The sequence below is a fragment of the Xenopus laevis genome, chromosome 1L, assembly GCF_017654675.1.
Source record: "Xenopus laevis strain J_2021 chromosome 1L, Xenopus_laevis_v10.1, whole genome shotgun sequence".
Classification (NCBI taxonomy): Eukaryota; Metazoa; Chordata; class Amphibia; order Anura; family Pipidae; genus Xenopus; species Xenopus laevis.
Window position 1 is genome coordinate 213,248,565 of NC_054371.1, and position 27,883 is coordinate 213,276,447.

Sequence of the window (27,883 nt, forward strand, 5' to 3'; positions counted from 1 at the left end):
ATTCAGCACAGTTAATCAGTGCCACAGATTCCAGAGAGTGTGAGACACTTAGGTAAGTCAATTTCTGCTGTGCCTCATGGCCAGATACCTACTGCTTTTAGCTTCTGCTTTGGAAGCCCAGTGAGTGTTGGGGTGTATGTTTAAAATATGATTTTTGTCTCAACATTCTACATGATATCTCTAAGCTTTTTATAAGGTCCTTTATGAAATACTGAAACACTAAGCTGGGGCCTTCTGCTGCCCACTTGGTCTCATAAAAAGCTTACAGATATTATATCAGCTTCCCAACCTTCTACTGATTTTTGCTTCCACCCTTGGGAAATGGTGCCCCAGGAAAATTACACCAGCTTGTGTTTAATGGGCACTATTTGGCTTGAATCCTGTTGTGCAAAACAAGCCCTTCTTAGAGCCAAAGCACTAGCGTCACGTGCCCCCTCCATTATTGTGTTATTGGGTTCAATAAAATGCTGTGGGGGACTGGAGCAGTATCTGTGAGGGCAGCCTGTGTGCCTCAAATTCTTTCTGTTTGGACACGGGAACAGGTTTACTAGATAATATCTGTACCACAGCAGTTAGTGCTGCCACATATACTCAAGGGAAATTCTAGTCTTCCATGTGCACCAACCAGATGATGTTGACTTGACTTAAGGTGGCCACACACGGGCAGATAAATCTGCTGATATCGGTCCTTTAGACCAATTCGGCAGCTTATCTGCCCGTGTATGGGGGCTTCCGACTGGGCTTCCTGATCGATATCTGGCCACGATATAGATCGGGGAGTTTTAATTTTTCCCGCGACCGACCCATCGGAGCCCATTGCTCGTCATTGTAATACGATCGTTCAACCCTAGGGCCAAATGTTTGGATTACCCCTACATAACCCTGCCGTTGGTGGGCATATCGGGAGATCCGCTCGTTTGGAAATGTCGCCAGATGATCGGATCTCTCCGTGTACATCCAACTTTAGAATAACACACAGGTAAATGTGCAAGAGAAACTGCTTGTGTATATTTGCTTTTATTGTTCTATCTTCACTATCCCCACTGAACTTTGGCCTGGGGGTACTTGTGTATAATCAACTTATCTGCAGGAAGCAATTTCAGTTAGTGTCAGCATAGGCCAACAAGGTATTGCCCTGAATTGAAAAAGGAATACATTTACTGGATAAGAGGGTCATTCTATCCCTGCCGCTGGTAAAGTGCAGAAAAGAGCTAAGCTGCTAAAAGGAAAGGAGGTTCCATCGAAATGGTGAAGTAGTGGGATTTTCTTTCCTGCGGTAATTGAAGTGGCAAATACATTAGATTTTATCAACAACAGGTTGGATGGTTTTTTTTCTATTCAATATTTTTATTACTTGAATATATATACATGTTGGATGGCTTTTTAGCAAGAGATATTTTTGGGCTATAAGGTGACTATTATCTCTTCCCATTGTGGTCAATGGCAGGGAGGCAAAGCAATGTAGATTACTTTATTTTGTCTACTTGTGAGTTGATTAAAAAGTATTGTGGGCCATGCTTAACTAAACTAAAGGCCTGCTATGTAGAAAAGCCACTTAATATTCTTTATCATCTGTCGGCATTTATTCATTTTAAAAACTCAGTCGTGTCAAAATATGTCTGTACATTATTACATTTCCTAGATAAATGGATTCCAGGCTGTGGATCATATTCCTTTTCGTTGCCTCGTTGGCTGGAGAGGCCTCGTCATGCTTCTGTGATCACTATCCATGGACTTCCTGGTCCAGCTGTTCCAAGACATGTGATCATGGGACCCAGAGAAGATCAAGGTAACACCAACTATTGGTTTCATATGCTACTGGCAACATATGAAAATAATATATTGAAAATAATTTGCTTCCATGAATGATTCCTGTATTTATACTGGATTGGCAAGGAGAAGCTCATAGACATCCCAACCTACCCCCCCCCCCAAACTGCATGTTATTCATATGCCCAGGTTAGGGAGTAGGGTACAGGGGGCTCTGTGACAATAAGAAGAGAACTGCCACTCTAGACCTTGCACCAGAATTATAATTAGGCATGAGGTATAGAGTTCAGGTATGGGCTGGAGGCAAGTTAAAGTCCCACTCTTATGGTCCTTAGTGCTATAGCATTGAGACCAGAGAACACGTAAATGTAGCCCATTCTATTCACATCTGCAGTAACCTTTGCGTCCCTCTTCTTTTCCATGTGCTTAGGCAGAGACTAGTAACAGAAGAATAATGGCAAAATAGACAAAGAAAGTCATCTATTGGTAGGCTCCCCAAACAAAATTTTTCATCATGGAACCCTACTCAAGAGGCTGGCAGGTCCCTTTACTTACAGCATATTTATCATTCGGTGTAAATGAAATTCGCTAAAAATCTGTGTAAAGAGCTGTATAAAATAAATGAATTTATCAAGGTGTGTGTAAATTTACAGCGGATTTGCCGTCGTTATTTTACATTGCTTCCGGCGGAAGTCACTCTAAGAATTCTTTTTTTTATGACGTTTTTTACACGGCAATATGTGGTGTATTATCCCGCTGTTTTTTACACAGCGTAATAAATATGGCCCTTAGGATTCTTCTGTTCCATTACAGTCACGAAGTACCCAAACACCAGTACATTCAGTCCAATAAGAAAGAAATCTGAATAATATTTGAGGAAATTTCACAAACCCTAGAGAACATTTTCTCCTGCAGGTCAGGACATTTCCCAACACAGTTGTTGCATCACGTCACTATGTTTCCAGCTCTTCCCATAAACACTTCCCATTAATACTTCTGATGAAACAGGACCTCCAACCCTTAGGCCACCTCCCTAGGAAAGAATAATGGTATGTGCCAACTGTCAGATAATTAGTTAGTAGAATAGAAGGTGAATCTACTACTTAGGGTTTTTAGATTAGTTTCTTCTAATTCTAATATACGTCCCAGACTTTCTACAGAAACAGGTCGGGAAAATGATCATATTTCAGTAAATATAAAATGCTGATTATTCTATCAAAATGCACAAATCTATTTTTTTAATACATCTATTTATGTGCAGGACTATCTCCTATGATGAATATTACAGGAAACATAACTGTGGCTCATTTTGCACAACGTATGAGACCAGATCATGCAATGAACAGGCCTGTCCAATCAACTGCAAGCTTGGGGATTTTGGGCCTTGGTCTGATTGTGATCCCTGCCTCAAAAAACAAGTAAGACAATAAAAGATTGGCTGCTTAACCAGAAAGAGAACACGATCCATGCATTAGCCTGGTATCCCCAGCTGTTGACATAATTAAAGGAGTGATTCAACTTTAAAGGGATCCTGTCATCGGAAAATTTTTTTTTCAAAACACATCAGTTAATAGTGCTACTCCAGCAGAATTCTGCACTGAAATCCATTTCTCAAAAGAGCAAACAGATTTTTTTATATTCAATTTTGAAATCTGACATGGGGCTAGACATTTTGTCAATTTCCCAGCTGCCCCTGGTCATGTGACTTGTGCCTGCACTTTAGGAGAGAAATGCTTTCTGGCAGGCTGCTGTTTTTCCTTCTGTAACTGAATGTGTCTCAGTGGGACATGGGTTTTTACTATTGAGTGTTGTTCTTAGATTTACCAGGCAGCTGTTATCTTGTGTTAGGGAGCTGTTATCTGGTTACCTTCCCAATGTTCTTTTGTTTGGCTGCTGGGGGGGGGGGTGATATCACTCCAACTTGCAGTACAGCAGTAAAGAGTGATTGAAGCTTATGAGAGCACAAGTCACATGACTGGGGGCAGCTGGGAAATTGACAATATGTCTAGCCCCATGTCAGATTTCAAAATTGAATATAAAAAAAACCTGTTTGCTCTTTTGAGAAATGGATTTCAGTGCAGAATTCTGCTGGAGCAGCACTATTAACTGATTCATTCTGAAAAAAAATTTTCCCCATGACAGTATCCCTTTAAGTAAACTTTAGAATGGCCAGTTCTAAGCAGCTTTTCAATTGGTCTCCATTCTTTACATTTTACAGTTTTTTAATTATTTGCCTTTTTCTTCAGACTCTTTCCATCTATCAAATGGTGGTCACTGTTAAACCAGAAAGAGAACACAATTCATGCATTAGCCTGGTATCCCCAGCTGGTGACATATTTAAAAGGGTGGTTCACATTTAAGTTACCTTAAGAATGGCAAATTCTAAGCAACTTTTCAATTGGTCTCCATTCTTTACATTTTATAGTTTTTGAATTAGTTGCCTTTTTCTTCAGACTCTTTCCAGCTTTCAAATGGGGGTCACTGACCCCATCTAAAAACAAATTCTCAGTATGGCTGCAAATGTATTGTTATTGCTACTTTTTATTCCTTATCTTTCTATTCAGGCCTCTCCTATTCATATTCCAGTCTCTTATTCAAATTAGTGCATGGTTGCTAGAGTAATTTAGATCCCAGCTACCAGATTGCTGAAATTGCAAATCGGAGAGCTGCTGAATAAAAAGCTAAAAAAACACAAATTAAATAAAAAATGAAAACCAGTCTCACAATATCCCTCTCTCTACATCATACTAAAATATAACTCAGGGATAAACAATAATTTTAAAAATAACACGCATCAGAATTTAATCATTAGCCCTGTAGCATAAGGTTTTATTAAACAAGATTCATATGACCCCTAAGCTTAGCTTCTTAACAGCAGCCCAGACCACAATTGGCAATGACAATGAAAGTTTAATGACAGTTTAAGGAAGAATATTACATTGCGAAATGCAAATTTTATTCTTATTGGTGCAAATTGTTTTTATCTATGCAACTTTTATTACATTCCCCCATGAAACATACAGCATTTCTACCCATAGTCTGTTGTAGGCTTTAGTTTGCCTTTCGTTCATGGAAGACTAATGCCATAACATAAACTGGTATTAATATTTGTAACTAGTGATGGGCGAATAAATTCACCTGGCACGAATTTGCAGTGAATTCCCGCGTTTCGCCTCCTCCAAATAAATTTGCGAATCTCCTCACCGGCGTCAATTTCCAGTTTTCACAATTTTTTTTGGGAAAACGTTCGAAATGCTCGATTTTTTCGTGAAAACGTTCCAATTGCTCGATTTTTTCGTGAACACGTTCGAATTGCTCGACTTTTTAGTGAAAAAGTTCATATTGCTTTATTTTTTCGTGAAAACGATCGAATTTCACAAATTTTTCGTGAAATGTTCGAATTTCACAAATTATTCATGAAATGTTCGAATTTTACAAATTTCACCTATCACTATTTGTAACCGATAAAGAGCCACTGATAGAAGGAGGACTGAATGATATGGACTCTAGTAGGCAGCTATTTCTCTATGGTTTGACTCATATTGATAATATATGAAATATTCATGCCTGGTTTTTCACTGGCTCCGCATGCAAACTGGACTCATTTCCAGAGGTGAAATTGGCAAATGAATTAAACATAAAACACACGAGAGGAGCGAGCAGTTAATTATAATGGAAATGGCACCCTTTTTCAGATGTGAAGTGAGACAATCATTTGGGTAGAGAAGTGAGATGGAGGACAAATGCTTAAATCTTCAATGCCCAGGATAAAAGAAGACGTGAGACAGTGGGGTACTGAGTCATTTAAAGGGCAACTTTTATAGCAGTAAAGCTCACCAGCACACAGCTGTAGTCAATATTTACAATGCTCAACACATGGTATTATTATATGTATTTATAGTTTTGAGACGCTTCTTTTTTATTTATCTCCATCTGCCGTTGGTTACTGATACAGGTATGGGATCCGTTATCCGGAAACCCGTTATCCAGAAAGCTCTGAATTATGGAATGGCCATCTCCCATAGACTTTATTTTATCTAAATAATCCAAATTTTTAAAAACGTATTTCCTTTTTCTCTGTAATAATAAAACAGTAGCTTGTACTTGATCCCAACTAAGTAATTTTCTAGTAGACTTAGGGTATGAAGATCCAAATTACGGAAAGATTTGTTATCCGGAAAACCTCAGGTCCCATACCTGTACATGATATGTCATTTCCATTCATATGTAACTGTAATGTCTAATATCATTGGGAATTTATTATACAGGTCTTTGATTGTATTGTGGTTTAACATTTTTACCTAATAAAAACTGTGTCAGACTGGGGTGTCCCGGGCTCACCGGGGCCCCCCACCCCAGTTGTGAGCTACAGCTACAGCCACTCCAAACTCACCCCACCCCAAGGGGTTTGCCAGGGCCCATCGAGTTTTTACTCAGTGTCCCGCCAGCCCATTCTGACCCTGAATAAAAATGACTGAAAAATGAATTGATCAATGCTGTGCATTAGTAACTGCTGCTTGTAGCTGGCTTCATTGTTTTCTATAAAAGAATACCCTAATATGATTAAGGGTCCCAACCCAAAACACTTATTAGTGTTTTAAAAATCTGACCATCTATCTCTGTATGATTTTTTAAAATGTTTGAAAAACCATCCATAAAATGGATAAATATCACAAATTTTTCAGTTTCGCACGCGGTCACTGGAACGTCCCTCTCAGTTTGGCGGGGAAGACTGCACGGGAGCATTAGTGGAATCCAGGATATGCGTGCCTTCAAAACTATGCAAAATAGAGCAGCTGGAATGTACTAGGAAATTTCAGTGCTCCACAGGTAAATGGTACTATTAATCTATCTATCTATGTATCTATCTATCTATCTATCTATCTATCTATATATCTATCTATCTATCTATCTATCTATCTATCTCTCTCTCTCTGTCTATTTATCTATCATCTATCTATCACTCTCTATCTATCTATCTATCTATCTATCTATCTATCTATCTATCTATCTCTCTATCTATCGATCTATCTATCTATCATCTATCTATCTATGTATCTATCTATTTATCTATCTATCTATCTATCTATCTATCTCTCTCTCTCTGTCTATTTATCTATCATCTATCTATCACTCTCTATCTATCAATCGATCTATCTATCTATTTATCTTTCTATCTATCTATCATCTATCTATCTATTTATCTATCTATCTATCTATTTATCTATCGATCTATCTATCTATCATCTATCTCTCTCTGTATATCTATCTATCTATCTATCTATCTATCACTCTCTATCTATCTATCAATCTATCTATCATCTATCTATCTATCTATCTATCTATCTATCTATCTATTTATCTATTGATCTATCTATCAATCTATCTATCAATCAATCAATCTATCATCTATCTCTCTCTATCATCTATCACTATCTATCTATCGATCGATCTACCTATCATCTATCTATCTATCTATCTATCTAACTATCTATCTATCTAACTATCTATCTCTATCTATTTATCTATTTCTCTATCTATCTATCTATCTATCTATCTATCTCTCTATCTATCGATCTATCTATCTATCATCTATCTATCTATGTATCTATCTATTTATCTATCTATCTATCTATCTATCTATCTATCTATCTATCTATCTCTCTCTCTCTCTCTCTGTCTATTTATCTATCATCTATCTATCACTCTCTATCTATCAATCGATCTATCTATCTATTTATCTTTCTATCTATCTATCATCTATCTATCTATCTATCATCTATCTATCTATCTATCTATCTATTTATCTTTCTATCTATCTATCTATCTATCTATCTATCTATCTATCTATCATCTATCTATCTATTTATCTATCTATCTATTTATCTATCGATCTATCTATCTATCATCTATCTCTCTCTGTATATCTATCTATCTATCTATCTATCTATCACTCTCTATCTATCTATCAATCTATCTATCTATCTATCTATCTATCTATTTATCTATTGATCTATCTATCAATCTATCTATCAATCAATCAATCTATCATCTATCTCTCTCTCTCTCTATCATCTATCACTATCTATCTATCTATCGATCGATCTACCTATCATCTATCTATCTATCTATCTATCTAACTATCTATCTCTATCTATTTATCTATTTCTCTATCTATCTATCTATCTATCTATCTATCTATCTATCTATCTATCTATCTATCTATCTGTCTGTCTGTCTGTCTGTCTGTCTGTCTGTCTGTCTGTCTGTCTGTCTGTCTATCTATCTATCTCTATCTATCTATCTAATACAATAGGTGCTTGTGGGAGCACTCCTAATTCTAAGTAAAAATGTATTAAAGTATAAGGGAAGTGCTACTGACTTGGCAAATTAATCAGTGCACATTCCCTGGGCCCCTGTCCAAGTAATTCAGTATAAATGCAAGTGCATGTGTTCACAAAGACATGGGTTTTTAGTTACAAAGTTATGATCATAAAGTTGATATGCCACCATACCACTTCAAGGTAAAACCCACACGGTGGTCCCTAACTTGTTTACCTCTGATCATAGTATAAAGGATCTTGTGCCTCTCTGCATAGTAGCATTAATAGAAGTAAATACCTGCTGAACCTTGGTTTCTGTCTGAACGCTAGATCCTCCCCCGCTGCTAACTTGCAGGTTTTAAGAGAGAGTGATTGCCCAAACCAACACCCATTTTTTTAAAAAAATGTAATATAAAAATAGTAAAGGCAAAGTAAAATTATATGTATAAGTGCACATTTGGAAAGTGTATATTAATGCATATGTGTTAGTATGGGTATAAGTAGGTAAAAGTATGGGTGTGAGCTAAAATAAGTAAAGGACAAAATAAATTAGCTGTAGTAATAGGTGTAGTGAATGTGAATAGGTGTCAAAAGTGTTAAAATCATAGGGCCACCACTAGTTAATTGGGGCAGGTATGGGGAGTGCTACAAACCACATAGTTACATAGTTACATAGTTAAATTGGGTTGAAAAAAGACAAAGTCCATAAAGTTCAACCCCTCCAAATGAAAACCCAGCATCCATACACACACCCCTCCCCACTTTTAATTAAATTCTATATACCCATATCTATACTAACTATAGAGTTTAGTATCACAATAGCCTTTGATATTATGTCTGTCCAAAAAATCATCCAAGTCCCTCTTATAGTCATTAACTGAATCAGCATCACAACATCACCCGGCAGTGCATTCCACAACCTCACTGTCCTGACTGTGAAGAACCCCCTATGTTGCTTCAAATGAAAGTTCTTTTCTTCTAGTCTAAAGGGGAGGCCTCTGGTACGGTGATCCACTTTATAGGTAAAAAGGTCCCCTGACACAGCTTCAGGCTACATATCAAATACAAGCACTCCTAATGCTAAGTAAAAAATGACTCTACTGTATCTATCTATCTATCTATCTATCTCTCTATCTATCTATCTTTCTATTATCTATCTATCTATCTATCTATCTATCTCTCTATCTATCTATCTATCTATCTATCTTCTATTATCTATCTATCTATCTATCATCTATCTATCTATCTATCTATCTATCATCGTCTATCTATTATCTATCTACACTTATCTATCTTTCTTTAAACATGGTGTGTTTTGTATATTCTGGATTTTAACACAGATTAAAATGGAATGGACCCTTTAAGGATTCACCATTGTGCTAAAATGCTGATAAAAATACTTTTAATAAGAATGTTTAACCTGACTAAATAGTGCTGTCCTGGCTCCTAACGCCAACGCTGAGTTGTCATCTGTCTGACAATCTGACAAACAACATCTATTTTTATTCTAATTTATAAACAAATAATTTTTCTGGAGCAATGGTGTTTAAATCCCCCACAGAGAAAGAGAGAGAGGACTGGCAGCATTTATTCACTGTTACTGAGATGTCCTGTCTGTGCTAAATCATGTACTTTCATTTTACCTGGGAATATTCAGGTAGTGCTCGGGAGCATCTGACCAACCTATAATTGCTTAGGATCATTAGTTTCACTACCGGATACATGTCTTTTCCTAATTCATCAAGGCTAATCTGGAGGCCATACATGTATGATAGCATTGCCACTTACCCACTTCAGGTTATTTTAAATTTTGTTTAAATCACAACAGTAACAAAATATTTCCTTTTTATTGTAAATATCCTTCATCAAGTGACATAACATCAGAAATCGCTTTAGAAACCATATTATACATATTTTGTTATTATAAGGCCATAATATAACAACAAGGGGACATGGTTTAATTTATCACCTATAAAGCACTACAAAAACCTTAAAGAGGTTATTCACCTTATATTAACTTTTAGTATGATGTAGAGAATGATATTCTGAGACAATTTGCAATTGGTTTTCATCTTTTATTATTGTTTTTTTTTCTAGTTATTTAGCTTTTTGCTCTGCAGCTCTCCAGTTTAAATTTCAGGTTGATATGGTCCAAAGTATAGAAGCGAAGGTTAGTGCTACTGCCACATAAAAATAAATAAATATGGTATTTCGTATTTTTTGGAGACCCTCACATTCCGTATGGTCCAATTTCCCCTAGCAACCATGCCTTGATCTGAATAAGAGATTGGAATATGAATAGGAGAGGTCTAAATAGAAAGACGAGTAATAAAATGCAATAACAATAAATGTGCAGCTTTACAGAGCATGTAAAAAGCTGGAAAAAAAAGCTGTGAAAGCTGGAAACAGTCAAAAGAAGAAGGCCAAAACTAGAAAAAAATGAAGACCAATTGAAAAGTTGCTTAGCATTAGCCATTCTATAACATACTAAATATTAACTTAAAGGTGAACCACCCCTTTAAGGGGAATAGTGCACAGTGAGCATTAAGAAGCTTTGACCACTGCATTTTTAACTCCCTCACTTTTTTGGGTTTAAAAACTCCTCAAATTGCTCCCTAAACTGGCCAGCACAGGTAATCCAGTTCATGTCTAAACCTATGTACCAGATCCGGGTCAAGCGGGGAAGGCGCCCTAGGCAGCCTGCCCGGCTGATGCGACATCTGGGTGCGAACAGGCACTTGTGCGGATGCTCGAAAAGACGATTGTGCGCATGCGTGGAGCAACGCGCTATTGCACATAGATGACAATAAATTGGCGGTCGGCAGAGAAGGGACCGGACTAGGGGTAGGAGTAAGTATGTGCCTGGCACCCCTCAACCTTTGCGCCCTAGACACATGCCTACTCTGCCTACCCCTAGTTCTGGCCCTGCTATGTACTAACAGTCCTATTGCTGAGAGGGTGTCACAATGAGCAGCATTGGGAAGATTCTTATAGTATCATGCCTTTAAATTAGGGATGCACCTAATCCAGGATTCGGTTCGGGATTTGGCCAGGATTTGGCCTTTTTAAGCAGGATTCGGTTTCAGCCGAATCCTTCTGCCCGGCCGAACTGAATCCTAATTTTGCATATGCAAAAGGATCCTTTGAACTTTGTATGATAACCCTTGACCAAGCACCCACCACGGGACCACGCCAGAGTGCAGGTACTTTTTGAAACAGTATATATATATATATATATATATATATATATATACATATATATACATATATATATATATCATATGTGATGCTTTCTACTGTTTACAGGTCGATGCATTCCCTTGAACCTTAAGTGCAATGGAGACAATGACTGCGGAGACAATTCAGATGAAAGGGGATGTCGAAAAATAGAACCAAGAAGAAGCTTTGAGCCCATACCTGGTATTCAGCTAATGGGAAATGGGTAAAAAAAAAACTTTTATATATAGGCAAAAGAAAGTCATCTTCATTTGCAAAGGGCACCAATAGAAAAGAACAGAAAGCTCCAAATCATTGTACGTGAAGGCCATTTCCTATAGATTCGATTTTAATCAAAGAATTCTAATAATAATTCCTTTTTCTCTGTAATAAAACAGTAGCTTGTACATGATCCCAACTAAGATATAATTAATCCTTATTGGAGGCAAAACCAGCCTATTGGGTTTATTTAATGTTTACATGATTTCTTCTTAGACTTAAGATATCAAGATTCAAATTTACGGAAAGCTCCCTTAGCCAAAAAAAAGAAAAACACTAGGTCCTGAGCATTCTGGATAAAAGATCCTATATTGCACAGCCCTTTCAACTGTTAACTGACATTTATCTGCATAATATTTAAATTCATATAAACAGTATTATGGTTATAGCATTGGGATACAGCATAAATATTCTTATGTAGATATAAAGAAATTATTGACCCCAAATCCCCCTCTCCAGGTTTAATTACTTATCCGGCGAGAGCAGGGGAGAAGTCCTTGATAACTCTTTTTTTTGTGGAAAAATGGATATAGTTTCTGGGAACGGCACTGGACAGAACAGGAAGCTATATCGTCTTTCCGCCAACCTCGATACCTTTAAATTTGAGGTAAGTGTCACTTTTTGTCCATATGGTTCCTGTTATTTTATTTATCAATAATAAATACTGACAGTTCCTTGGTCACCTTCCCACCTTCCTTAATGGCAGAAAGACGATGATGCCTACAGAATATACGAGGGCTTGCACAATAATAGTTTGCATGTTACACAGTCAGCAATACAAGGGTCTGCATATTGTATTAACAAGGGCTGTTATGGATTTACTTGTCATTACGCTTCTTTGAGACTGTCACTTAGCACATATTCAGCATGTCATAAATGATGGGACTTTGCAGATACACAAACTATTAAATATAGCTGATTTAAGATTTAAGGTGAGGTCAAGGTTCCAGTATCCTATAATAAGCAATGATAAAGGTCCTTTTGGATATAGGAGCTCAAGCAGATTAAAGGGAAAATAGGTCCTAGGCTCACCCTTAGACAAGGGAAGTCTCAATACAATGGCATCATACATTATGTACAGGAATTCCTTCTTACCTAAATTCAAACAGTCAACAAGCCAAATATGCATCAGTAAGTTTAGTAGGCTGATTTGGGCATGTCCTTCAACTGCATTGGCCATACCAAAGAAAAAAAATTATATTTGGTTTGAGGAACAGGTAAAGACCATAGGAGCCCAACCAGAAACCTACATGGTTCTCCCTTAACAAGAAAACAACACATTTGTATTTAATGGCAATACTATTTCTTATTAAACAAGCTGAGAAACGAAGAGGATGATGCCGTGCCCACCTTGTACAATAGCCTGATTGATTTTGATAAAGAAAACAGAAGGACTGGATCATCTCAGTCTTCAAGACGTGGGTCTGGTGGGATTCCCCTGCTGTTTCACAGGAAAAGCAACACAAGAGTTACGTCATCTTCATCCTTCAGAGAAGCCGTAGAAGCCTCCCGTGAGCAGGTAAAGACTAAAGAGTATTATGATAATTATACTTCATGCTGCATGCATGGTATGCTCTTTTGAAATGTGTAGGGCCATTACATGCAGGGCCGCCATTAGAAATCACGGGGCCCCGTACAACAAAATTTTTGGGGCCCCCTGGGCCCCGCCCACACTGACGACCAAGCTCCGCCCCATATCCCGCCCACATCGCAGTTAAAAGACCACACAGACATCAGCACTAAAAAAGTAACCCCCCCCCCACACAAGTTGTAAAAAGCTATTGATGGTCAGGGCCCCCTTATAAAAAAAATTGGGGCCCCAAAAAAAAATTAAAATTTTTTTTTTTAAAAAACATTGGTGGCAGGGGCCCCCTGTTAAAAAAAACTTGGGGCCCCAACAAAAAAAAATGTAAAAAAACTAAAAAATAAACAAACATTGGTGGCAGGGGCCCCCTTCTAAGTTAAAAACAAATTGGGGCCCCAAAAAAAAATTTGAAAAAAAATTAATTTTTTTTTGAAAAAAAAAAAAAAAACATTGGCGGCAGGGGCCCCCTTATAAATTAAAAACAAATTGGGGCCCCAAAAAAAATTTGAAAAAAAATTATTTTTTTTTTAAATAAAAAAAAAAACATTGGCGGCAGGGGCCCCCTTATAAGTTAAAAACAAATTGGGGCCCCAAAAAAAAATTTTGGAGAAAAAAAAATTTGGAGAAAAAAAAATTTTTTTGAAAAAAAAAAAATGGTGGCAGGGGCCCCCTTACAAGTTAAAAACAAATTGGGGCCCCAAAAAGAAAATTAATTTTTTTTTTTAAAAAAACCCCAAAAAAAACAATGGTGGCAAGGGGCCCCTTACGAGTTAAAAAAAAAATTGGGGCCCCAAAAACAAAAGTTTTAAAAAAAAGATTGGTGGCAGGGGCCTATAGAATATTAAAATAATACATTGGTGGCCAGGGGATTAAAAAAAAAAAAACCACAAACTGGTGTTCAGTAGAATTGAACTCATGGCTTCAGTACTTCAACTTCGCCTCCTTTCGTGACTTCGGGTCTTTTCACCGCTTCAGGACTTCGGCTTCGGCTGTTTTCGTGACTTCGGGTCTTTGCGCTGCTTCAGGACTTCGGCTTCGGCTGTTTTCGTGACTTCGGGTCTTCTCGGTGCTTCGTGACTTCGGGACTTCGGCTTTTTCCGTGACTTCGGGTCTTTTCGTCGCATCGGCTTCGGCTTTTCGGCACTTCCGCATTCGGCACTGAAGAGGCAAGACGTACGGCTTGGGCGCTCGTAAGGGGGGCCCGGATCTTCAAAAAAATGCAGCGCTGCCGGGCCCCCCTTCATGCCCGGGCCCGGTACGCTTGTCCCCCCTGTCCCCCCCTGATGGCGGCCCTGATTACATGCACACACTATATACGGCATGTACCTAGGAAGTCTCAGCAGAGTAGATATTTAGCAAACACTTATCTAGATCAGTGCTGTCCAACTACTTCTGCCCTACGTGATAGAGGGGCGATAATGGAAGACAGCGTCGGCCACTCTTTCTTTTTAGACCATAACCACTTTAAACCACACCCATGTTACCACAAGAACCTTTAAGGTCATTCACATTAATGGTGACTGCACACCAAAAAACCTAATGGTTGGTGCTCACTGCAGGGATATCCCTCATCACTGTATAAGAAATACATCAAATTACTCATCACTGTATAGGAAATACATCATTCAAAGTGTATTCCATTTGACATAGACAACCTTGAGTATTTAAACTAAGGAGCAGTTGTTGAGTTGCTGTAAATGAAAGATCAGTGAGGTGGTGGAGAGAGTCTTGCAAAGTTCATAGTTTTTATCTTTTTCTTCAACTAAAACATGGGCAAAACTGGGGCATCCACAAATATATGGTAACCTGAATCCTGAGACAGGAAAAACAAAGAGTGAAAAGGGGATGAAGGGTTGGTAAAACTAATAGAGACCATAAGGTAATTAAAAGACTAGGTCAAATCATGAGGAGCATGCTCTGAAAAGCCTGGTGATGGAAATGCAGTGTTCCAGCAATTTGTGTAAGGCTTCAGTAAATGGAGCAGCACTGTTACTCGAATGACCAGCTTTAACAATATGTTTGCTTTAGAATGAGACCTCTTATTCCAAGTGTGTGCCCTCACAATGGTGTGGAGAGGGTGCAATTCAACTGTAATCAGTGATATTTTCAAAGAATGGGCGCCAACAGTTCTTAGAACATTATACAGAATGATTTATTTAGAACAATCTACAAAACAGAATATTGCAACAATACAGGGCACAGCCATTACACAACCAGAGTTTCTATTTTTCCTTAAGGGACTCCTCTTTAAGTGGAACCCAGGTGGGAATATATCTAGTCCCTAAAACCTGTACACTGGTTCCTTTCTAATCAACAATGCCAATGGGGATTTAACCCTTCTAACAGTCCTTGGTGGAGCCATGAGCTGTTCATATAGGTAGCCCTGAACCTGGCTATCTCCCTAGAGAGATCTATGACAGGATACACAGTAGCTGCCACTTACTAAATCCTGCACTAATAATGGATTCCACAGTTGACTCCCTTCCACCTAGGGTGATCTCTGGCAAAAAGCCCTTAGAGCCACATGGCTTATCAATATATATTTAACATACTGCCACCTTGTGGCTGAACTGGGGAAGGTTCTGGGTCATGCTTTGACCCAGGAAAAGGAAAATTACTCTCACCTAGACTAAGGGCCCCTTTAGTGGCCAAATCTTATGGGAATGCACAATAAATGAGGACACCATTTATCAGTCCCCTACACATGCAGATTTATATCAGCTACCATGAACTGGTTTCCACTACCGTGAACTGACACCATGGGTAGATTTGGAGGAATTGGAAGGTCTTCTTCAGCATACAACAAAAGACAAGCTTTCTTCTACTTTTATTCACACATGACCTCTATCAAAATATTAATTTGTTCTATAAGGTTTGTTGATATCAATACACAAGAAATATCATCTAAAACAAATGCTTAAAAAGCACTTATATAGATCAAGCACTAAAGATCTAAATATTTTACCACAATAAGGTGGATCAGAAGCATATTTAACACTATCACACCTTTAAGACTTCATCAAGCATTACAAATTTATTGCTACCCTGAGTTCTACTTAAAGTAAACTCTTGATTTTACACATTGAGACGTCATGCATTATTTAGTAAAGGAGCAATTAACTCATTAATTGACATTGTCTGTTTTCTCCTTTTAGAGTTCTAAATTTATAAGAATCAATAAGGTGATCTCAGTGTCAGACTTTACAATGAAAAAGGACAATCTCTGGCTATCAGATGTCTTCCTAAAGGCTCTTAATCACCTGCCACTGGAATATAACTATCCTCTTTATAGCAGAATATTTGATGATTTTGGGACCCATTACATCACAGCTGGCTCAATGGGTGGTTCCTATGACCTTCTCTATCAGTATAGTTCTGAAAACTTGAAAAGTTCAGGTAAAGTACATTCTTTATTATATAAACCAACACAGAATAGATTTTAAACCCTATTTGGTGGGTTTATTAGTCTAAGATTTTTACAACAAGGAAACATGTTATAACAGTTTTTTCATTGTAGCCAAGTAATCACTAGTTATCCCATATTATATATATGGCCACTTCCAGAAAAGCAGCATCAGGTATGCTTAGTAGTAAGAGCCACCCCAAGGTCTCCAAAAGGGTGCTACTTCTGAGGAAGGTGTCACTTTGTCTGTATATTGACACTTGTGCCTGTGGTCACATCAATTCTTATATATTACTTATATCCTTATATTTCATGATAGGGGGCACATGATCCCTCTTATCTCTCATAGATTAGCTCAGCTAATTTGACTACAACTGAATACTGCAATAGAGAACGAGGTTTTTCATAGATGATGAAGAAATGACCTTAAAAGAAGTGAGGCTGGTTCTCCTTGGGAGGGGGCTTAAGACAATAGATAAGGTGTCCAGCTTGATGGCCAAACAGGCCAAGCCTTGAGGTGGATATTTGCAGTTCTGTTCTGGATACTTTTGGACAATCTCTATATATAGCTATAACATTGGTGCTACAAGCAGATCTTGGACCACAAAGGGGGCTTAATTTGAAAACACTGGTCTGAACTATTTGTGATATCAATGGCATCTTCTATCTTGACATTTTAACTGATTTATTTTTTCCTATCACTAGGTTTAACTGATGAAGAGTCACGTGAATGTATCAGGACTGAAATCACTTACCGAGTATTTTTTAGGAAGAAAAGAAAAGTCAGGGAGTCATGCACGACTAACAAGATGTCTGAGCGTTATGGAGGTACAGAATACAACACATGTGCCAACACAGTTACTGTACAATGTCTACATTTTCTTACAAACCACATGGCACAGCTTCCATTTTGTTAAGTAGAATTCCCATTTTAAAAATAAATAAAAACAAACTCTGTGCTAATCATATTCTTCTAATAACATTTACTCTTATCGATAAATACTATTGCTGAGATTGCCATTTTCCATATAAGTATTTTCTAGGACAGATGGAGCAGATTGTTATGTGTCATCTCTATCATGTTTGTGTTGTGTGTACATAATCCACAATCAGACCGAGCTGGAATGGATGTACTTCAGATCTTCACACTTGGACCACAACGACTACCTTATTTTGTTTCCATACAAAAGCAAAAGTATGGAAGCATAACAGTAAATGCAACAGCAACAGGGACTTTGATGATTTATAAGCATCTTGTGTTAAGTAGTGAAATACATCAGTACTTCAGTTATGTAGGGCTTTGGAAATAAAGACTCATCATCAGGTTATAAAGGTCTGGGCACCCCCGAAGATACTTGAGGATGCAAAGTTGTTTTTTTATGCCCAAACAGAAAAGGCAAGAATCCATAGTGTGCATAGGAAATGGTAGGAATTTCTTCTTGCATTCTTTGGTCTTGGGTCAAGTTCAGATTTTGATGGCCTTGGTCCGGTGTACTTGGATCTGTCTGGTGTACTTCTAAGCTTAGTTATGACCTGATCCAAAAAAATAAGACTGTTCACATTGTTGCTATGTTGTCTTGATCCCACTAATTCCTCCTAGACTTTGCCATAGCAGGAGTAGGAGGAGTTGTTAGCCTAAAGGTAGCCATAGACGTAACAATTACGATCTTTCTTGGAAAAGATCTTTCCAAGAAAGATCGTTTGTTTCAATACACACTTATAGAGCTGAATCATCAGATATATAGGTAGAAACAATACCTGTATCTGATGATTTAGCACTAACAGTGGCCGATGCGTGGGAGCCTTCAAACACACCCAATCAAAATTTTCCGTCCAGCCCGATCGACGAGCTGATATCCAAGTCTTCTGCCGATATCGGTTGGCTCGTTTCCCACCATACGCATAACGAATATCGTATGAAAATTAGTTACATACAATGTTATCTGTGTGTTTATGGCCACCTTTAGTGACTGAAAGTGTGTGACCTGCTTTGACTGCACTTTGTGTTGTCCACTTCTTCATTATGATAAAGTAACTCTTGGCTATCACTGTGTTTTTGAATAGGATGTTAAATAAGACACTCGTCTAATCCAACAGAATAGAAAATTAATAAACAATTACAGCATTCTGAAATTTTCTAAACATGTTTTACAGGCCCAGACAAAAAGTCTTGTTGTATTGCTACATGCTACAAGTGAGATGAACACGATCATGTCCTTGGCCTATCCTGGCTAAATAAAGACAGTTATTATATTGTGAATCTCTTCATACTATATCTCTTGCAGGCTCATTTGTGCAGGCCTCAGAAAAATCTATCTCTTTAATAAAAGGAGGGAGAGCAGAATATGCTGCAAAATTAGCATGGCAGAGGCAAGAAACGTTTCCTGAAAATACTGTGTTTGAAGAGTGGGTTAAATCCACCATTGACAATCCAGTTGTTGTAGATTTCGAGGTAAGTAATTTGAAATTTAGATGAATATTATTTATTTTTATAAAAAAACTTGCATTTATAAAACTCCAATATATTCTGCAGGGATGCACAATAGATGGGTAGATACATCAAACACACACGTGCCATCCCATTCATAAATACAATCTTGATGTAACTTGTAACACATAATTATTTGGTTGTTGGAGTCTTGAAGTGGTATAGGATTAAGTTCTGCATTGATGTTCAGACTGCGCTGGTAAAAGTCCATCTGTCTCTGAGAGATTTAGCCTGTGACCAAGTTTTCTCATTACTAGAATGATATGCCCTCAAGATTTTTTATATTTCAATTTAAACGTAATTTTGCAGTTTGATCCAATGCCATAAAGTGAGTTAGCACTTGTATCCCACAGCACAGTCTAAGGGGGTTATTTATCAAGCTCCGAATTGATCTCAGTATTTCTAATATCCAACTCCAAGCAAATCAGAATTCCTGAAAGGACCTTATTAATGAAAAAAAAAGCCAGGAAAAATAGGGTCGGGCAAACTTCCCCTGAAAAATCTGAATTGTTCAGAGTTTTCTGCAAAAACTATGTTTTTTCTGAATTTTTTTCGTTGAAACCCCCGAAATCATCGGATGTCTGTACAGATATCAGCACAGACACTGGGACCTTTCCCATTGACTTATACAAAACTTTGAGAGCTTTTCGATGCTGGGTTTCGGACCATCGGACTTTAATAAATCTTGAAAAATCTTTTTTTTTTGTTTTAAAAACTATGATTATTTTCGGAGCTTGATGAATAACCCCCTATGGGTCAGGAGATGTCTCAAGATGTCACCAAACCCTGCCTCCAAACCCTACCCATTCTCAATGAAAACTCTGCTTCTTTTGTAGGCCACAATTCAGACTGTCCAGTCTGCTTAGACTCCCTAATAATGAAATGCTAACAGAGTGCTATGACTTATCCAGGGATTTTTATTCGCTATACAGCTGTAGGCCAACAGGGAAGCGTAAGATATTCCATTATATAATGTGTTTTGATCTGCCTTCCTTTATCTTAAAGTTGGCACCAATTCTGGATTTAATTACTGGTATCCCGTGCGCCGTGACAAAGAAACGCAATCTCCAGAGAGCATTTGCCAAATATTTGGAGACCTTTGACCCATGCATTTGCACACCATGCCCAAATAATGCCAGGGTTGTCTTATCAGGCACTGAGTGTCTGTGCATATGTCAGCCTGGGACATATGGAGGTAACTGTGAAAAGAGGACTCCAGACTATAAATCAGGTATGTTGGATAGTCTTGAATTATGTTGGTGTTTAATTCCAAATTCATTAAATATCAACAAAATGTGAATAAAATGTCTCTCTTAATTAATCACATTATTCTTTGTGCAAATGTATTCATTTTGTGACCCACTCTTTTGGCATGCTGGTGCATTAAAGAGTATATTGTGAATTTTGCAAAATACTGAAAGGCATGAAATAGTACATAATAGTACAAAATAGTCAGTAGTACATCATATACTGTTATGTAGCGCAGGAGGTTAATATGTAGAGCACTGTAGGGCAATGGCATAATTTTTTCGATTGCCTCGCTCAGTTGTAGTTGATGGGGCCTGGAGCTGCTGGAGGGCATGGAGCTCATGTGATGGAGCATTTACCAGAAGAAGAACAAGGCAATGTAATAACCCCTCACCGCGTAATGGGGGAAAGACTTGCGAGGGTGAGGCAACTCAGGAAGAAGACTGTAATATCTCAGTGTTTGAAGATACGTAAGTAAGAGTAGCACACTTCTTAATTTGTTTTGTCAAAGATTCTGTTTTATTGATTGCATAGAGGGCATCAGGGATGAGAGGCAGGCTTTCTCCAACCGGCAGAGTGGGATGAAACAAGGGTAGTATTAAGCCTTGTACTTTATAAGAAATCTTGTTTGTCTTCATGGGTGAACATCATCATGTCTTGTTGGTGCCAACAATGTCCCTGAGCCTTTTCCACTGCTTTTACCACATCTGATCAAAAAAGCTTGGATTCTTTAAAGAGATGACACCAGAAATTAATTAATGGGTGCTGGCACTCGTATGTAAATGGACGCTTGCGCGCATGCACAAATGTACAGGCGAGCCGACTATCCGGAGAGGAGAGAGGGGACTGGACTAGGGGGTGCCCCCCGGCTTTGCGCCCTAGGCACGTGCCTATTCTTCCTACCCCTAGTTCCGGCCCTGAGCAGTAGTCCATTAGTATTAGATACTCTAACTGCCAGCTTGAGAAGGGATAGTCAGGTTGGCAAAACAGTCAGGTTCAAGTAACAATTACAAAAGCAGCCCTATCAATGAAAAATCTACATTACCTATAGGTAAATTTTAATGTACATTAATATTTAGAGGCCTATTTACTAAATTTACTGAATTTTATTGGTTTTAGAGGTTTTCGAAACCACAACTAAACTCACTTTTCCCATACCTCCCAACTGTCCCATTTTTAGAGGGACTGTCCCTCTTTTGACAGCTCAACCTACAGTCCCTCAATTGTACTGGAAAGTCCAGTTTTTCTCTGCACTGAACAGCCAGATAAAGAAACAACGTTTCTAACTTAATTGACTTTTGGCAGAGAGCCCAGAACAGCCACAGCAGCAGATAAGATACTTTTGTAACAATTTCAAAATAAGGAAATAAGTAATTTTAACAATATAAGAGAACAGGTCCCTTGGGAAAAGTAGACTCATAGTTTAAAGGGCAATTTACCTTCATTAGCTAAACTGTAATAACTAAAAATCACAGCAATATGATCAAACTTTTATAACCTGCCAAATTTTGTAAAATGAACATGGTAATTAGATGGTGTGGCCACAAAATGGGCTTGGTCAGAAAATTTGCTGCACCATGCACAACAACAACTTTTTTGTCCCTCTTTTTATTTCCAATATGTTGGGAGGTATGTTTTTCTAAAACCATGAATGTCATGAAGTTTATTAAAATATGAGAATAAAAAAAGTATGAACTGAAAATAACCCTGACTATCCAAAAAAAAATACAAATACCTCTAAAACCTCTAAAAATTAAAGTTTTTAAAACAATCCCAAAGAAAAAAAATCCAAAAACCTCTAAAACTCTGAATTTATTTAAAATGGTCCCACAGGATCAGAGCAGCTCCCACTGATTTCTATAGGATCTCAACAACTTTTATCTGGCGAAGTTTTGTATTAGAGGTTTTCGTGGTTTTTACACTTAATAAATCTAGAATTTTTAGAGCTTTTTTAAAAAAAATTAAAATCCGGTAAAAATAGAAATGTGATTGTTTGTAAATCAGCCCCTTGGTGTCAGTATCACTTTAAGTCATTTACCCCCATATTTAATATAAGGCACTAAGTTTGCCCGGGAGCAGTAACCCATAGTAACCAATAAGATGTTTGCATTTAAACAAGTGACCAGTAAATGCTACCTGCTATGGGTTACTGCCCCTGGGTAAACCTAGTGCATTTTACTACATAACCCCCCAAATGTGAGTTTATGAAGCAGCATCTTAAATGTGAGACTAAACAAAGAAATTACTATATTTCTCAATTTTTTCAGAGGAGCTCTGTGTATTAATGAAGGAGATAAAAAGGAAATTGACCGGGAACAACTCGAGCATGATACTGGGTGCCCTAAACCTGATCTTCCAGGGAACGCCTTTCTTACAGTAAGACTTTCCTAATTGTGCAACTGTTGCAGTGTCCCCAAGGCAGTGGCCATTCAATTTGTTACTTTGGTCTTTAAAGGAGAAGGAAAGTCGTTTAGCACTTGTGAGTGCCAAATGATAGGTACCCTCAAGTGATTGTAGTTACTTACCTGAAACCCCGGGGCCGGTGCTTCTATCACCGGGCCAGGGTTATTCCAGAGAGCACCACAGAGCGATCCTCTTCTTTCTTCTTCTTTAACTAAAAAGTCGGCTTTTTCATTCTACTGTGCATGCGTCTGCCTCGGGAAATTTGAAGAAAAAAGAAGCCAGAAGAGAAGCTCTCCATGGTGCTCGCTCACAGTTTTGTGCTGATCACCTGCCCGGGGTTTCAGGTAAGTAAGTAATGCCTAACATTTGGCACCCCCAAGTGATAAACGACTTTCCTGCTCCTTTGAATCTCTGTTTTGCACATAGAATACAACAGAAGTAAATGATATATATATATTGACTGATGTGGGAACTGGACATTCTTAAAGAATTCTTAAAGAGTTAATAATGAATATTCATCTACGCTTTAATGAGACTTCATCCTCTCTACAGAATGAAAAGAATTGGTACGATTTGGCGGAACAGATTGAAATAGCTTGTGTTTCGGGATATGAACTATCTGGATATCCATTCCTAAGGTGTCTTCCTGATGGCACATGGAAGCAAGAAGATGTAGAGTGTGTTAGTAAGTGTCTTGTTCTATAGATTAATAGAATTATTTTTTTCCCGTTACATATCATCTTAACTATGGGATAACAAAAAAGGCACGAGTCACTCATCGCGGTTACTGATCTTGTGGCTATGCATGTGTTTTTCACTTTTTATTGACAATGACTTTTGCTAAATGTACCAATAGCCTGCCCTAAGGTTGAGGGAAATGCTATATTTTGTAGGCTGGGACTCAAATTAGGAAACTGTTTAATGCTCTGTACCTGAGGCCACTAGTAGGCATGGCTCCCCTAGGTGCACTGTTGTATGTGTGTGGAGCATTCACATATGGAACACACATGGAAAACTGTTTGATCACATGCCAGCTGCTGGTGGCAATGACCCGGACTAAGCATATTGTAAAGTCTCCCTGCAATCTAACCTATAGTAGATAGTATTTGACGACACTCTGAGTAGTGCCCACATATCAGTGGGGATGGTGTGGAAAGTTTATAGATGCCCTAAATTGGGAAACCATTCCACAAGCTTTCATGTAATCGTAAGTATCATAAAGCAACCTCCATCATAAAGAGGCAGCAATACTGTTGTTTGAATCAAGCACCCAATCAGGACAGTCTCTTACCTACAGTTTCCATTGCCTCAAAGTTTTTTGTTTGTCAGATTGGCGGTGTTGCTAACATTTGTTTTATTTCCAGAAACAACCTGTCCCCGGCCAAAAGCATCGGAAGATATAACAATATACGTGTTTAAAACGGAGTATAAAGTTGGAGAAAGCATTCGCGTGAGCTGTCCCCGTGACTTTGCCATTGTTGGTTCAGCCAGCTATACCTGCGGCAGGGACCTTGCATGGAACCCACCCATTCTTAGACAACTTACTTGTGAAAAAGGTTAAATTCCTTTGTATTCTTCTAGAGAACTATAAGCGGGCGACTAGTGCACAACATACATAAAAGAGCCATCAAGAAACTTCTAGGGTGTCATGATTCTACATTCAATGGTAAAATGGTATTTCTTACATACAGACACTGCCATCCTGAATTTGTCTGGATACATCTGACAAGAAGCACTTGAAAAGTAATGGGTTGGTTTGGAAATTAGTGGGATAAGTGGCAGATCAGTGGCATAGCTGGACTTAATGGGATGTAGTCAGGTCCATAATGTGTCAGGATTTGGTTATAATGTGTTGGCAGCTATGACTGATTAGACTGGTAGTTGACATCCCTCAAAATGATATTAAAACTCCATGTCTCCCTGTGGCAAAACTCAGCAGCACTATGTGCCTAATAAATAATAACTACCCCCCCCCCCAAAAAAAACCAGAAAATAAAACTCAGACCCAAGTTTCAGAGTAGACTGTCAGTTCTTCTTTTTATTTTACTGCATTCTCCTGCTTATTCTGCAGAGAAACAGAAGGTAATTCAAGGAAACTGCAATCCAGGACAAAAGCAGGTGGGCTCGGACTGTATATGTATGTCTCCTGAGACAGACTGTGGGTAAGTAGAGTAGTAATGGGTACCTCATATATCTTTGACATTGGCAACTATGATACTATAGTATGACATCTTTAAAATAATAAAGTAATTGCAAGCAACTCAACCATGCTATGTGTCAGTATTGCATTGCATATTGTTGACTCGTGTTGATATCATCCATTTAGAGCATGGGAAATCCATCAGCAACTCACAGAATGAGTATGTTATTTACAGGCAGAAAAAAAATGTTAGGCTGAACAACTCAAAAATGTAATTCGTGTAAGTATGGTGAACAATGGTTCCCATTTAATAGGGCAGAATGTTTAGTGATCACAGATATACAATATTGACTATAGGTATTTTAGCTGTCCATCTACATGAATGGAACACTGGCATTTGGTCTTCCCTGTCTATAGGTAGTTGTGCAGTACCCATCAGTTTAGCCTACAGGTAGGTATACCTTGAATGGTCAGTAGCCTGTCCACCTTTAGGCAAGTAGTGTTCAAGGGTGAAGCCATAACACAATACAAAATTGACTGTACCTAGTTATTATCTTGTGTTCCATCGTCATATCCAGAGAAAGAACAAAAGAACTACTCTGCACCAAGTGCCAATTCAAGGATAAATAACTGAAAATAAACACCATTTTTGACCTTGTGTAACTGAATTGCCAACTGACCTGATGGAATTTTTGTTTGGCCTCCTCTAGATCAATCTATCTATCTGACTCTTCACATGCGTTAGATATGAGACAACTAAATGAGACCAACATTTTTTCCAAAAAAAGTAACATTATCCTCTAATATAGTATTGATTCCTTCTATTTGTTGTGTTTCAGGCATTTTACTGAAGATCTCTGCATTTTTGACGCAGCTTCTCAGAATCCTGTTACTATGTCCCGTTGCAAATTTTTAGCTGAAAACTGCCTGGGTCATAAAAAGCTGCATTTTCTGGATAATGGTCCCTGCAAAAGAGACCAATTGGACTGGTACCGCGCCAGGACATCTCTGGCTGTGAACAGCAAAAAGAAGGAGCCTTGTGGATATGATTTCTGTTATGACTGGGAGCAATGTTCAGGTAAAATGTCCTTAGCTTCAGTTCATGCAAAAATATTACGCTTAAAAAGATACAGTACATATTTTAATATATACAGGTATATGTTTTCTATTGGAACATAAAAATTGCAGGAAAGTTCCTTCCGACAAATAGTAGTGACAGTCACCCATTGATATCATCAGATAGGCAATACATGCAGAGATATTATCTTTAGCCAATAGAAATCTTTTAACCTTTCCCATCGACTAAACAACCGATCCCCATGGTACGAAAAATGTCAAGACAATCTACACAGTCCAAAAAATTTAAGAGCCTTCGATTCATACGACTTTATCTTTGAATCTATTGCCAGATTAAGGCACATAGCACATTATGTATTTTGATTCCTGTAGGCCTGGCACTTTTGCCTCAAGGCCACTTGTCTCAGTGTTAACAGAGCCCAAAGAATTGGGTTAGTTTTATAGGAGAACTAAACCCCCTTGCTAATAAAAACCCTTAACCCCTACAATCCATAGTCCCCCCTCCCTGCCCCCCCCACACACAGGTGTTAACACAAGTAAATGCCCCTAAACCGGTAATTACCCCTTGCTGCAGAGTCAGCACAGCGGAGCTCACGGGGGCCATCTTCAGCGCTTTGGTAATCTTCAGTAAGTACGCATGCGCTGAAAGTGACGAAAATTACCAAAGCGCTGGACGAAGACCTGAAGTTTACCAAAATTTCTTAACTCACCTTGTTGGCAGATCGCCCCTGTTCCTTTAAGTATTTGCTTAGTTCTAGCAGGCAGAAGGCCGTGCTGTGTTCTGAAAGTAATTTTTCCTGCTTGTGAAAGCTGAGCCCTTCCCATAGGTGGTGCTCTTTAAACAAGAACAAATAAAATATTTTGCTTTTAGTATTTTTTTTTATTTTTTTGATTCAAGTGTTTTATTGAAGGTTGCAAATAATAAAGAAATATGCATATGGCAATAAAATATTTCAGGCAAAGCTTCCTCCCATGATTCTTATCAGTAACCTGGGCCACCAATCCACTCCTTTTAAAAAAATGTACCTGGCCTGGGAAGTTTCTGCAGACACTGCTGACCCATTGTTCCTCCAATGAATGCCCTTTACCTAAAAGAGGTGTGGCATACCCAGTATAGAGATTACCAGGGCAGCACAGAGGATCATTGGGAAGAACAACTAAAATGGCCTTGTGCTCTCTGCAAAACCTACCCCAACGTGATTTGGGGTTTCATTGTCTATTAAAGAACTCATGTAGCATATTTCACATGACTGGGTCAGCAGTTGACAAAATAATTTTAAGTAAAGACCAGATTTTTAGGTGCCACTAAGGCAAACTCATGCTAACTCCCTCTATTCATTCTAGGGTCCGAGTGCTTCTGCATACTTCCACCCCAGTGCCCCCTTAATGCTGAAGTACAATATTGTGCCAAAGTTGGATCTGCAGGAAGACAAAGGACCATCAGTCTCTGTTCTCTGGGTGCTATAAAGTGCACCAGTGCCAAGGTGGAAGTACTGTATGATGGTGCCTGTTCCAGCACAAAGTGAACCAATAACTGAGCAACTGCAATAAACATATTGTCATATTGTAATATTTTTATAATATGCTGAATTACATTTTTATGGAAGAAAACAAAAAAAAATAACAGTGTTTGGCATTATATTTAATTGTATCATTTCCAAAACAGCAGAGTTCTCTAGGAGCATTTTAATGGCATAAGCTTCAGCACTGGTAGAAATTGTATACTTTATCTTTATAGTTATCATTTTATCTTTATAATGATAACTACTTTATAGTTATCATTTGTTCCTGCTTGAGTCATGGAAAATTGATTGCATGCATTCCAGGTCTTAAATTATTTTATTGAATTTGCTTCTGGTGTCCCATCTTGGGTGTCCCATGTTGTTATGGAGAAACTGGTTCCATTGAATCCATGCTAACAATCATCCTTGATATCAAATCCGGGAAGGTA

General features: G+C 38.2%; 1 protein-coding gene across 1 annotated transcript; it reads left to right on the plus strand.

The window, feature by feature from the left end:
* Window positions 1-41: 41 nt before the first annotated feature.
* Window positions 42-27,543, plus strand: c6.2.L (complement C6, gene 2 L homeolog). Its single transcript, NM_001085970.1, is given in 18 exon segments — window positions 42-52; window positions 1,643-1,789; window positions 3,032-3,188; window positions 6,456-6,600; window positions 11,400-11,535; window positions 12,048-12,195; window positions 12,907-13,107; window positions 16,329-16,569; window positions 17,282-17,404; window positions 18,862-19,028; window positions 20,070-20,295; window positions 20,611-20,782; window positions 22,580-22,688; window positions 23,268-23,400; window positions 24,080-24,271; window positions 24,787-24,877; window positions 25,695-25,933; window positions 27,277-27,543. Coding segments are annotated over 17 exon segments (2,805 nt in total). The 5' UTR covers window positions 42-52; window positions 1,643-1,646; the 3' UTR covers window positions 27,459-27,543.
* Window positions 27,544-27,883: the final 340 nt, after the last annotated feature.